At 41.9% G+C, this 13600-nt stretch overlaps 1 protein-coding gene across 1 annotated transcript; it reads left to right on the top strand.

Annotated features, from left to right (window-relative positions):
- MCM6 (minichromosome maintenance complex component 6) lies at positions 1–13054 on the top strand. The gene is made up of 17 exons (XM_058809556.1): positions 1–152; positions 1022–1168; positions 1730–1840; positions 2322–2571; positions 3243–3408; positions 3488–3633; positions 4549–4699; positions 5106–5247; positions 5521–5662; positions 5800–5907; positions 6464–6619; positions 7635–7763; positions 8618–8779; positions 9837–9972; positions 10232–10399; positions 11312–11451; positions 12061–13054. Exons 1-17 carry the CDS (start codon positions 40–42, stop codon positions 12172–12174), a joined length of 2481 nt encoding a protein of 826 aa, XP_058665539.1. The 5' UTR covers positions 1–39; the 3' UTR covers positions 12175–13054.
- Positions 13055–13600: the final 546 nt, after the last annotated feature.

The following is a 13600-nucleotide window of genomic DNA, read 5'->3' as shown; positions in this document are numbered from 1 at the left end:
CTGCTGTGGGGCCGGGCCGGGGCAGCGGCAGCGATCGGGATGGATCTGGCAGTGGCGGCTGTGGGGGGCGCGGGCGCGGCGCCGCAGCACCAGCAGGTCCGCGATGAGGTGGCCGAGAAGTGCCAGAAGTTGTTCTTGGACTTCCTAGAGGAGTGAGTGCCGGGGGCCGGGCCTGGCGGCGGGCGGACGGGGTCGGCAGCGGGTGGCGGGCCGGCAGCGCCTCACGGAGGGGCCGCCATTTGGAGAGATCCTGTCAGGGCCTGGTGCCCCCTGCCCTTGGCGTTCCGCTGGAAAAGCTCGGCTGTGGTCTCAGGCCCTGCCGGGAGGAACCTGTAGGAAGGCAGCCCGGTTCTCTCTTGGTAGGCAAAACCCTTCTCGGAGAGTTTCCGCCGAAACGCTGCCCAGAGAATCTGGGATGTCCTGGGAGTGTCTGAGGTTGGATGTGGCTTTGGGCAGCCTTGTCTAGTGGAAGGTGTCCCTGCTATGGCAGGGGATTGAAACGAGATGATCTTAAAATCCCTTCTTAAAAATCAAACGGTTCTATAATTATATGATTTTTTTTAAGGTGCATTTGGTCCATTTTAACAAAGTTTTGTCACAGCTATGGTAAAAACGCATTCCACGGCCTGGGTGTTAGACATTAATACATCTGGCTCCCTGTGTTTTGGTTCCTGAGAGGCCCATCCGCATCAAATAAGGAAACCATTAACATCACCCGGATTTGAAGACAAAACCTTGTTTGCTGGTGCAGAGTCATTGTTAAACCTTACATAAATTTTTTCTGGTGCTGGGACAACTCTACTACTGTATGAAAGTAAATCTGGTGTGTCTGTGCTAGGGTGTGAATAGAGCAGATGTAGCAAGGGGGTAGGAAAAGAAATTCTGTTGGAAAAGGGCTTTGCAAGGGACTGTGTGATGCTGAATGTCAGTGATCCTTTCCTCTGTCTTTTCTCCTGAACTCAGAAGTATTCAGTTGCTGCCTGGTGTGTGATTGTGAAGCGTTTTCCTGAATCACTTTCAGGTTCCAGAACAGCGATGGGGAGGTCAAGTACCTGCGAGATGCTGAGGAGCTGATCCGGCCAGAGCGGAACACACTGATCGTCAGCTTTGCAGATTTGGAGCAGTTCAATCAGCAGCTCTCTACCACTATTCAGGAGGAATTTTACAGGTAAAATGTAAAGTGGGGTTTTTTTTCAGGTAAAGCAGCTCTGCTGGAGTATCAGGCCCATAATGTCTTGCTTTTATGTAAAAATATAAGAGGCTTATCTTCTTTCTGCATCCTGAAAACTCTAATAGTTAAGACTTTATTTTTTAAGTGGCTAAAACATTTCTCAGTGGATTCCTCTTTGGAAACCATGAGTTAACCAGATAATTGCATTTATTGTGGTAAAGAAGTAGGTGGTCAGTATGAGAATACAGAATAAACTCTAAAATTTCATGCTCTGATGATATTTTATTGAGTTGGTCACTGATTTTGAAGATATATTTCTTAACGTAAAGATAAAAGTGTCATAAAATGAGACTTTGAAAAGTCTATTTTCAAACAATAGCATAAATAGCATTATTATGTAGTGATCTCACAGCATATTTAGAGTGGTTTTTTGGGTTATACAACATAGGATTAAAAGTCAGAACCTGGAAATCTGTTACAAGCCTTTGATGTAATCTAAAGCAGAGAAGGCATTTTGATAGCTTCTCTAACATTTGAACTTTTTTCCCCATATTTCAGGGTTTATCCTTACCTGTGTCGAGCAACAAAGGCTTTTGCCAGAGACCACGGAAATGTTCCTGCAAACAAGGATTTTTATGTTGCATTCCAGGACCTGCCTACCAGACACAAGTAAGATGATTCTTAATTCCAGAAACTTGTCCTATTTCACTGCCAGGGCAGAATGTGTCAAAGCATGCTGAAAATGTTTTGGTTATGTAGTGTGAAATGTGCAGTTGGCCAATACAGTTGTAACAAAGTTTCCTGATCTTGTGCAGGACATTTTTTGGCACAGTTTTTCATTTGTAAATCACACTCAGATACTTAAATTCATCATGTTTCACAAACAAGTTTAACCTCTCTAGTTAAAAGAAAATTTAATGTGTGTTGCTTTTGAAGCACCAGTGATTTAACTTTTGCATTCGTTTGACCTTTAGTATTAATCTAAAAGTTTATGTAAAATCATAAAATGAAAATATATTGTAGTAAGTTTGTTTCTTTTGTTTGTTACAGCAGTTGTTTAGTCAGAGTGACACTGTATTGTATCTTAGCACCCTGGGCCTAAAATTGTCAACTCAGTAATTTAATCCTTGTGAATTTCTGCTTTAAACAGAATTCGGGAACTGACTTCAGCAAAGATTGGCTCCCTGCTGCGCATCAGTGGGCAGGTGGTTCGTACCCACCCCGTCCATCCCGAGCTGGTCAGTGGAACCTTCCTGTGCCTCGACTGCCAGACAGTGATCAAAGATGTGGAGCAGCAGTTCAAATACACCCAGCCAAACATCTGCAGAAACCCAGTCTGTGCCAACAGAAGGAGATTCCTGCTGGACACAAACAAATCAAGATTTGTTGATTTCCAAAAGGTACAGGGGTGATGTTGGGGGGTGATGACATCCAGTAATGTTCCTGTGGTAATTGGAAGGTGTTATTTGTACTTCTGTGCATTGAAGATGGGTAATTATTCTGTCAACGTCAAGAAAAAACCTAAGGAAAAGGCACTGCAATTTATGCAAAAGGTTTCTTCCTATTCTGGAAGACTTAGGTTTAAGAACAAGAAATTATTAGTTTTTTGTGTGTCATTTATTGTCTAAGTAAGCCACTGAAGCCCCACATATTCAAGCCAGAGTTAGTCTCATGTTGCCACCAGGTGTAGGTGCTTTATACAAGTATGAAAAGAGATGCTTATGGGTATCTGCAGTGTCTTGCTCTTACAGGTTGTTTTACTCTCACAAATTCTCAGCACTTCACATCCCACAACTGTATTTTATGTCAGCCACATTAACTGAAACTTTCAGGTTACCTTTCAGAATTGTCACTGTCACCCCTGTGCATCCTCTAAGCTGCTCCAAGGCTCCTTAGATGCTGATTAGTGAGGGGATTTTTGATTGTGTGTTGTAGTGTGAGGGGGATTGACATGGATAGCAACAGTCAGGTGCTGTTTAGCAGTGTAGCTAACACACCTGTCAGCAGTGTAGCTTTGGGAGCAGTTTCAGACCTGGTGAGGTGCTCAGTGTTGAAGTTTCTCTCGTGCCAGGTGCGCATCCAGGAGACGCAGGGGGAGCTGCCGCGCGGCAGCATCCCGCGCAGCCTGGAGGTGATCCTGCGCGCAGAGGCCGTGGAATCCGCCCAGGCGGGTGACAAATGTGACTTCACCGGCTCACTGATCGTCGTGCCTGACGTGTCCCAGCTCGCCACACCAGGTTTGCTCCTACTTACAACCTCCGTGATGTGTCCTTCCCGTGCTGGGAGCCGCTGTCCTGACTCCCGTTTCCCTGGCAGGGTTGCGTGCAGAAACCGGCTCGCGGGTGACGGGGTCAGAGGGATATGAAACCGAAGGCATCCGGGGGCTGCGCGCCCTCGGCGTCCGGGAGCTCTCCTACAAACTCGTCTTTCTGGCTTGTTACGTGGCACCCACAAACCCACGGGTGAGTCTGCACAGACAGGAGATTGAATGGTGTTGGTGATTTCTGTTCTGTATGGTTTTTCCTCAAATTAGGGAGCAGGAATGGGTAAAGCTTTAAGTGTATGTGTGTGCCACCTTTCTGTGTTGGCTTGACTATCTTTATATTCTCATTGAATCTACATAGCAAGGTTATTTTTTTGTCTTTGTTGCTCGTAGCATTTTTCACAGAAATGATTATTTACCTGTGTTACATTTTGTTCTAAACAGCCAACTGGCACATGTATTTCCATTCAGCTTTCATCCATTTCTGCAGCATTTCCTTTTCTTCCAGGAAATCCTATTGCTGCATTTTGTCACAGGAAAGACAGGGATCCTTTTTGTTCCCTCTGGTTTATCAAGTGACATCTTGGGATGTTACTGCAATGTGACTAATACTAACTGCATCTGGGTTTTGGCATGGTGTGGTACTGTAATCTGTCATTCTTCTAACTGCATCACCATCACATAGGATAAAAAGAGCATCTGGTATGTTCTGGGACTGGAAGTTTCTAGCCCCCATTTCAGAGCATCAAGTTTCATTTAATGTAAGAATGTTTACAAAGACAATTGAAAGTTCCAGTTAATGTAAGAATGCTTACAAGGACAGTTTTAGGCAAAGGAAGTCATATTGGTTTTACTCTTTTTTTAATCTCTGTGCAAGCAACTGAGTTGGGATTTTCTCACTAACTAAAGTTACACCATTGATTTTGCCTGCTAGGAAATTGGATATTGGTTTTTAAAGGTATAAGGTAATGAGGTTACTCAGCCTAAGGGCAGCTTTTCGGAATGTATTCCTCCCATCTAGATTTCAGAGCAAGTTTTTTGACCTGTCTGCATTGCTCACATTCATCAGTGACTCTGTTACTACTTTTAATGCTGTTTTATTTCCTTCTTTTAGTTTGGTGGAAAAGAGCTCCGAGATGAAGAACAGACTGCAGAAAGCATTAAAAACCAAATGTCTGTGAAAGAGTGGGAAAAGGTTTTTGAAATGAGCCAAGATAAGAACCTTTACCATAATCTGTGCACCAGCCTCTTCCCTACTATCCATGGTAAGAATCCATTTGTGGCCTTGGAGAGGGAAGATTTCACTTGTGTAAATATTAATTAATTCCTTTTGCTGTCTCTATCGTTTTTGGGAAAGGTTGAAAGCCCTGTGCCAGCTACCACAGACTTTCCCCCTCAGCACTGGTTGTGCTAGAAGAGGAAAATCTAGTTTTTGAGTATTTGTGGTGTTTAATCATTAAGACCTGCAAGCCCAATCTAAAGGGTTGGGTTTGATGTCAGGTGTTCTGCTACTGAACCCTACAGGTTTTAGTGGATGCTTAGCAAATAGGTGAATTCTGAGCAGAAGCGTCCAAATGCTGTAAAATGCTAGTGGTATGAAGCTTTTTTTAAAATAGGAAAATTGTGGTGGTTTTTATTTGGATGTTTAGTTTAATGTCTTTTCTGGGGCAGGTAATGATGAAGTAAAACGCGGGGTCCTGCTGATGCTCTTTGGAGGAGTTCCCAAGACCACTTCAGAAGGCACTTCACTGCGTGGGGACATCAATGTCTGTGTTGTTGGTGATCCAAGTACAGCCAAGAGTCAGTTCCTAAAGTAAGATTAAAACCCAGCCTTTAACTATTGTCCAGTGTGCACTGTGCCTTTTTCTGTGCTAATTGTAGGAAAGGTAAAGTAAAATATTTGAAAATATTTCTCAGAGATTGTGTGGATGTGAGTGAAGTATTTAACCAGGGCTAAAACAAACTCAACGTAGAAATTTCCAAATATTTTGAAAGGATGTTGACTATTAAAAATACAGATTAATTGCACATTTAAAAATATCAGAGATAGATGAAATACTGGAAATTTTATTCTTCTTTTCCACAGGCACGTGGATGAGTTCAGTCCCCGTGCTGTGTACACCAGTGGCAAAGCCTCCAGCGCTGCGGGTCTGACGGCAGCTGTGGTGAAGGATGAGGAGTCCCACGAATTTGTCATTGAGGCTGGAGCACTGATGCTGGCAGATAACGTGAGTCTTGGAAGGGGAGAGGTTCCTGCATCCCTAAAATGAGTTTGATTGATGACAGAGAGCCCTGAATTGTTTTAGTGATGCTTTTTTCATAAGTGATTGAATCTGGGTCACTTATTTTCATTTTTCTGCTGCAGGGTGTTTGTTGCATTGATGAATTTGACAAGATGGAGGTGCGGGATCAAGTAGCCATTCATGAGGCCATGGAACAGCAGACAATATCCATTACTAAAGCTGGAGTGAAGGTAGCTTGCACTACTTGGAGTTTCTGTAGTCTGTAGCATCACCTGTCTGTTTGTTATGTGTACTGATGTGGCTTCACCTGCCAGATCTTCATGTCACCTCTGCAGCTGCCTCATTGTGGCAGGACAGAGATCACTTGTTGCAAAGTTTTTGTGGCACATACCCAAAGAAGGTCAGGAATTTTACTGAGAGTTAAATAGTAATGAACAAGAAATGGAAAATGGGAAAAGCCTAGTAACCCCAAAAAAGGTTACAGAATGATGTGTGTTTGTAGAAAAACAGAATTTTGTGGAAAGCAATTTCAAGAGCTTGTTTCAGTATTATTGGCAGGATTCTGGCAATGTTTCAATATTGATTGTCAGGCTGTGTCTTGGGGCAGAGACCTGGTTAGAAAGGGCTTGTTGGTGGAGTTTGGGTGCTTTTGAGGGGTGATTGCTGTAATACCTGCATTGGACTCCACCTAAAAGGTGTTATATTAACCCATTTGGGTTGCCATGAGTTGGTTTAGGAAGTGGTCACAGGTACAGATTTTTTAAATTTCTTTTTTCCCACTGTCAGGCTACTCTGAATGCCAGGACCTCCATTTTGGCTGCAGCAAACCCAGTTGGTGGCCGCTATGACAGATCCAAGTCACTGAAACAAAATATCAACCTGTCAGCTCCCATCATGTCCCGCTTTGATCTCTTCTTCATCCTCGTGGATGAGTGTAATGAGGTAATTTTAAGGATTTGTAGAATAGTTTGTGTCTGAAAAGATCCCTGGAGGTGTCTAATCTAACCTTGCACTCAGATCATTGAGAACAGTTTGCCAAGACTTGACCTGGTGAGTTTTGTGTATCTCCAAGGATGGGGATTCTGCAGTCTCTGCAGGCCCCTGCAATGTGTGACAACTCTGATGTGTTCAAAAAAGAATAACTTTTATATCTAATCAGAATTTCTCATGGTTCAGTTCATATGGGTTGCCTCTTATCCAAGGACTATTTGGCTTCATCACATCTGTGCTGGCCAGTAAAGCAGTTGCTTTCCTTTCAAGCTGAACAGACCTTGCTCTTCTAGCCTCTCATACCTCATGTTCTCCTGCCCTCTGACCATCTTGGTGGCCCTCTGCAATTTTGACTGAAGCAAATCTCATGAGAGTGTCTTGCTCCTGCTTTTCTGCTCTATCTGTGCAGCTAAAAGCTGGCAGTACAAATTTGAACATACTCTGCTGAATACAAGGATACTGCCTTTTCATCCTGTAATGGTTTGACCTGCAAACTTAACACCATTAGTCATTTTTACAAATGGCTGGTCACTAAGGCTGAGACTGCTGCCACCTGTCTATGTGCTATTTGCCTTGGGAATGCATGAGATCCAGAGATTAATGTTGGTTCAGCCACTGTTCTGCTCAGTGTGATTATCTAATTGAGAAGGGACTGGTGAGAGAGACAGAGCAGGCTGAAAAGGAAGGAAGTTCCCACGCTGTAAAGTGCTGCTTTCTGCCTGTTCTCTGGCTAACTTGTAACCCAGGAGAGTTCCCAGAAGAGGTTATAAATCCTAAAACTGCCTTTTATCCCTCCTCTGCTGCGTTTCCTTGTATTAAAACCCCCAGGGCATTCTGCTGGACCTCCTGGCAGAGAGTTTGGCTACTGGAAAGCCATGAGGATCACAGTAAACAGGGGGAATGGGAAGGAAGAATAGCAGTGTTGTTTCACTCTTTGGCTGGTGCTGACACAGCCCCCATGTCCCAGGTGATAGATTACGCCATTGCCCGGCGCATCGTGGATCTGCACTCCAGAGTGGAGGAGTCTGTTGACCGTGTCTATTCCTTGGATGATATCAGAAGATATCTACTGTTTGCAAGACAGTTTAAACCAAAGGTAATTTTAATTTTTAAGTGAACTGTGGAACAGTTGTTCTGTCTGAGGAGGTCAAAAGGAACAATCACTCTGCAGTAGGTTTTTCTCCAGCAAACACCAAGACACTTGGGGTAGTGTTTTCTCAAGGAAGGAGCCATAAACTCAGGTTATTACCTAGAAACAGAGTGTATTTTGGAACCTGGTGCTCCTAAACTCCAGAAACCCAGTCAGCCTACCTGAGGCTGTTATAGTCCATGGCAGTCCTTAACCTTTGTCTAGAACAATTGAGGGATGACTTCATGGCCTTCTCATACTTCACAAGTATGGGTTATTCAACATGGCTGCTGCAGATTTTTTTGTACTTTATTGGCTTAGTACTTAATCAGTTTGTGTGTCTTTATTTTAAAAGGGTATTGTGCCTCTATTTCTGTGCTTTTTGGTAAAATACAGAACATGGGAAACTGGTCCTACTACTGATTTTTTGGGGTCTATCCAAGTAGCAGCTTGAAAGGGCTGTGTGTTGGATTTTTCATAAGTCTAAATAGAACAGTCTAGTAGGGACAGACATGAATTATGTCTGGAAACAAGTCAGTAGAAGGAGGAAATTATTAAAAAATCTGCTGTAAAATAATTATTGCAGCTAAGTATTACTGTAATGTCATTGTCATTGATAGGTTTAATCATTATTACAACCTAATTTCAACATAATGTGATTGCCATTATACTTCCATAGACAATGTGTATAGCATAGAATATTTCAGATAAAAGCAGCAGCCAGTACAGCAAGGGCTGTACACTGCCAATCTAATGCAAGAAGAAAAAGCTTTAATACTCTGACCACTGGAACTCCTGGCACTCTGTTTGATGGCACACAGATATCCAAGGAGTCTGAGGACTTCATAGTGGAGCAGTACAAGCGGCTGCGGCAGCGTGATGGCTCCGGAGTGGCCAAGTCATCCTGGAGGATCACAGTGAGGCAGCTGGAGAGCATGATCCGCCTGTCTGAGGCCATGGCCCGCATGCACTGCTGTGATGAGGTACCAGGGAGTGATGGAGGTCTGGGTAAATGGTCATGGAATTGGCTGGGAGTTGTGCATTTGCTGTTTGTCACATTGGATGTAGTCCTGTGGGTGAGGAGAAGAGCTTGAGTCATGGTCATGCTCAGTCTGTATACCAGAAACACTGTTTTTAAGGATGACTTGTAAAACTAATGTCAGCTGGTCCAAACTGAGAGCTTGCATGATTTTGTATCACAGCTGTGCCAGCAGTCAGCCTCTTACCCATCAAATCATGACAGTCACCAACTACTGTCACCAGGGCTGTTGGAAGTTTCTTTCTGATCTTTCACAGTTTGTAATCTCTTGTCTCTCTTCCATTTGCAATCTGAAAAGCCAAAGTTCACCGAAGTATCTGGACCTCCCCAAGAGTAGCTGTAGTGTGATCTGAGCTCCTGCTCACATCAGCCACTGCTGAAAAGCACATTGTTCTGGCTGTTAACTGTAGTGTGATTACTGCCCCTCTAGTCCTTGCTTTCAAACCCAGCAGGCTTTTTGAAATGTTGATTAGAGGCTATGTGACACATGCAGGGATGGAACCCTGCTCACTGGTTATGTAAGGGCACCCTTTGGGTTCTTTTAAATTAAATTCAGCTTATAAAGAAACAGATAGCTTTTAGGTTATGGCTCAGCTACAGATGATTTTTCCAGTTTTTGCTTTTCAGTTCTGGAGGAGAGTATCATTAATTACATCTCTCTTTCATATTGTCTCTGTTCAGACCCATTTCTTTCAAGTTTCTTGCTCCACTGATCTTTCTCCCAAATGTTTTTGGCTTAATAAAAATTTTACTGACTCCACATGATTGCTAAATCCTGAAAGATTAATCAGGCTGCTTTTCCCTCCATAACCCTGCATGACTTTGGAGTACTTGTAGTGGGATATAATTTAACTTGCAGAGTATTTACTGCTTAGGATTAATCAGCTGAGATGTGTAGAAAATCCCTTTGTCAGAGTCAGAGATGAGTCTCTGGAGCTGTTTGAAAACTAGAAGCACCCCTGTGCCTATTTAATATATGTTTTTTTTCAAATCTTCCTCAGGTTCACCCAAAACATGTGAAGGAAGCTTTCAGGCTTTTAAATAAGTCCATCATTAGAGTTGAGACTCCTGATGTCAATTTAGACCAAGATGATGACCAGCAAATGGAGGATCAAGAGGACCAAGATGGAGTCAATGGTAAATTACTTAGAGAAATTTTTCAAAGAGGAAAGTCCTTCCAGTCTTTACAGCTTACCTGATTGAGCATGTGCTTCTCTTCAGTTTCCCATCTAATGAGCTCTAGAAATCTGGGCTCCTGTTCTTAACTCTCTTGCTTCTTCAGCCTCTTTCAGCAAGTCACCTGGTTGGTCAGCGAAGGCTTTTCAGTGGCTCAGAGTATTAAATAGCTAAAAGATGTTTTAGATACAGCTTTAAACGTGGACATGTGTCCAAACAGGTGAGGCAGAAGCTCCAGCTGGGGTCAATGGCCTTGTGAATGGGATCAATGGCCATTCTGAGGATGTGAGCAAGGATGCTGCACCCAAAGCTTCTCTCAGGCTGGGCTTCTCTGAGTACCGACGCATTTCTAATCTCCTGGTGCTGCACCTCAGGAAAGCAGAGGAAGGTAAGAATTTCTTTATTGCAAAGAGGGCAGACCCTGACTTCAGGGAGCAATTGTTACTGCATCTCTTGCTGTTGTACATGGGATTTTCACTCCTGTTGAGATAGCAAACTTGTCAGGTCAGATGTAGGCCTATGCTCATATGACAGTACTACATCTGGTGATGGAAATAGGACTTCCTGGAGTTTCTAGCTCTGTTACTGTAGTCATTTATCAAAACCTATGGAGCTGAGCAGCATGTCAGCAGAGGAGAGCCAGAAGAGGCTCATGGTAGCAATGAGCCAGAAGAGGGTTTGTAGTGCACAATGGTGTAACCAAGCTAGAAGAGTCTGTAGCAGTGAAAACTGGAGCAAAAGCTTTAATGCATGCCAACAACCACAGCCTGTCTTAAGCAGCTGGATTAGTTCTTCAGAAGCTAAGATATTTCAGTTGCCATGAGGCTACTCCTGCAGTGAAATTCAGTAGTTGTCTCATGGCAGATACTAAAGCTACAAAGCTTTTGGAAGGGTGTGGAGATTAAAGTGTCTGTTCAAATGCTGAGTGCATGTAAGAAGGATGACTCCTGGCTTTGTGTGACAGTGCTTTTTCTTTAGCCCTTACTTAGATGAAAGGTGTGTTAGTCCTTGCCACTGGTTTTTCTTGAAGCTGAAGGCTGATGGGATTTGGAAGCCACTTGAAAGCATAGAACTGAAAGCTTCCATTCTCAATTATCTCCACTTAAACCATGACACAGCACCCTCCTGTGCAAAATATGGTGCTTTAAGAAAAAATCCCGTCAGTCTGACCTTTCCTAAACATTGTTAAAAGTATGTTTCTCTTTTCAGCATTGTGAATGTTAATGTGTAAATCCTTTTCTCCTACGGTTTGAGTGGTAGTTTACTGCTGCTGTGTTCATGCAAATTATTTTCTCTGCAGAAGAGGACGATGCAGCACTAAAGAGAAGTGAACTTATTAATTGGTATCTAAAGGAAATTGAATCTGAAATCGAATCTGAACAAGAACTAATTAATAAAAAGAAGATCATAGAGAGAGTCATTCACCGACTTACACATTATGTATGTATAGAGATGGGTGGGTAGTGAAAAAGGGTTTTGACTTGTATAGGGTTGTAACTTATATATTAAAATGTTTCCTTTTTAATAGAATACATTCCTGTTTGGAGAAGTCTGTTTTGTTCTTCCATTGATTGATGCAGTATAAATGTCTTCTTTGTTTAACACCTGCTACAGTAATTACAGGAAAAACCACTGAAATAAACTAGAGATGTGTATAAGTAAAAGTTCCAAGTGCTATACTGTGTCACTATAGAAGTGTGATGTTCTTCTGTTTTTCTACAGCAATTATACATTAGGATACAAAAATACAATTAACACTTGTATTCAATGGATAGCTTAAAGTCAGAGAGGTATGAGGGCATTTTGGAGGAAAAAGAATGACAAAATAAACTACTTTTCACTTTTAAAGACACAACACCATTACAGTGGAAAGTATTAGGCTGGAAAGATCCCAGAAAGGATACAACACAGAAGTGATTTCCCCTGAATGCTGTTTTTAAGAATCTCTTAGAGGGTCCTTAGAGGTCCTACCAATATAAAAATGCTTTCTAAAGAGTACAAACAAACCTCTCTGTGAATGGTTTTAACACAGCTCTTTGTGTGTTGCAGGACCACATTCTGATTGAACTGTCCCAGTCAGGACTGAGAGGATCCAGAGAAGAGGAGACTTTTGATGATGATCCATACCTGGTTGTCAACCCCAACTATCTGCTGGAGGACTGAGGGCTGAGAATGGCATTGTAACCAGACATCACTGGTTACAAGTTGGAAAATGCATTCTTGTCTTGCAGGGCTTGCTGTGTGGCTAATTGCTTAAATTCCTATGACTGTGCCAGAGTGTGGTCAGTAATATGTGATTTCTCATTTACACTGAGCACGCCTAGAAAGCTTTTAAAGACATCACACACATGTATTAGTTCCACTGTTAGCTCTGAATTTCAGTGCCATCATCTGGATGCAGAGGAGAATCATCCAATAGCTATTTTCATCATCAAGCTATGTAGATGTTTCTATTTTAAATAAGATTGATTTTACATTGTTCTTCTTTAGTAGACATTTCATGCTATAGGTTTTTACTGTTTTTCTTATTAACATAAATAAAAGCTCATTAAATGTCTGGGGGTGGGTTTGTTGTTACTCACATGTGAGATTGCTGTTTTCTATGCCTGTCATTTGAGGCTGAAAAACTAGTGATCTAAATGTTTAATGTCTTAAGGAAGACCAAATTTCCTGGATGAGTGATGCTCTTTTTTAAGAAGTTTTTTTAACTTCCTGTAATAGACAATGAGAAACTGATTGCTTCTCTTTTTTTTTTTAGATGGACTAAAGATGTGCAGGCTCCTGTTGCTTATATCAAGTAGAAAATAGCAAATAGCCAAGCCCAAAGCAAGGCTTTAAGTCAGCAGGGCAGAAACCCCTACCTTGATGAATGTCTTGACTTGTAAGTGAATTAAAACCTGCCACCATTTGTGAGAGATTTTTTAGACTATATTTGTAAATCTATTTGAAGATCTTTCTATAAGAAAACTTTGCTTGAATTTCTACTCTCAATTTTTTTACTGTAAACTACAGGATTATTAAATTATCTATTAAGAATTTAAAATACCTGAATATTTGTCTTGTTTCCTGGATACCAGCACTTCAGAAACGTTTGTAATGCATGAAAGAGATCAAAGTTACATATTTTATTTAGAAATAGTGTGAAATAACTATTTCTGAGGGAGGCTCAGAAATGGAGCTGGTTTGTAAGACAATATTCTTTTCCTCTTAATGTCTCCCAGCTTTCAAGAGTTACACTTGGTCTAACTAAGCATGTCATTAAAAATAACAGTTCTATTTAAGGAGTAGAGGGAATAATAAATATTTGTCATCAGCACTACCCCATCACTGGGCACTACTACAGTAACTTCTCCACTCATTTCTTTCATAAACCACATTTTGGCAAATTCTACATTTCATTAAAAATAGCCACCCACCTGCAACAATACTTTCATGTTATTCTATATTGTTCCTTTACTTTCAAAATAACAATAGGAAGATGTTTGGCCTTCAATATGTTTCTCCCTCCCCTCCTCTCAATCTTAGTTTAAAAAATAAATACTCTTCATGTAGGAGAAAGTATTTTTTTCTGCTTCTTTCCCCAATTCTG

The sequence above is a fragment of the Ammospiza caudacuta genome, chromosome 8 (assembly GCF_027887145.1).
Source record: "Ammospiza caudacuta isolate bAmmCau1 chromosome 8, bAmmCau1.pri, whole genome shotgun sequence".
In the NCBI taxonomy this organism is placed as follows: domain Eukaryota; kingdom Metazoa; phylum Chordata; class Aves; order Passeriformes; family Passerellidae; genus Ammospiza; species Ammospiza caudacuta.
Note: the sequence above shows the minus strand (reverse complement) of the source record. Positions and strands in the feature narration are given on the sequence as shown.

What these genes read in the sequence shown, in the direction of transcription:
- MCM6 (XM_058809556.1), top strand. Translation starts at nt 40, where the DNA reads ATGGATCTGGCAGTGGCGGCTGTGGGGGGCGCGGGCGCGGCGCCGCAG. An exon ending in GTCCCAGCTCGCCACACCAG is followed by an intron (nt 3,409 to 3,487) that starts GTTTGCTCCTAC and finishes TTTCCCTGGCAG; the next exon opens with GGTTGCGTGCAGAAACCGGC. An exon ending in GCCAAGAGTCAGTTCCTAAA is followed by an intron (nt 5,248 to 5,520) that starts GTAAGATTAAAA and finishes TCTTTTCCACAG; the next exon opens with GCACGTGGATGAGTTCAGTC.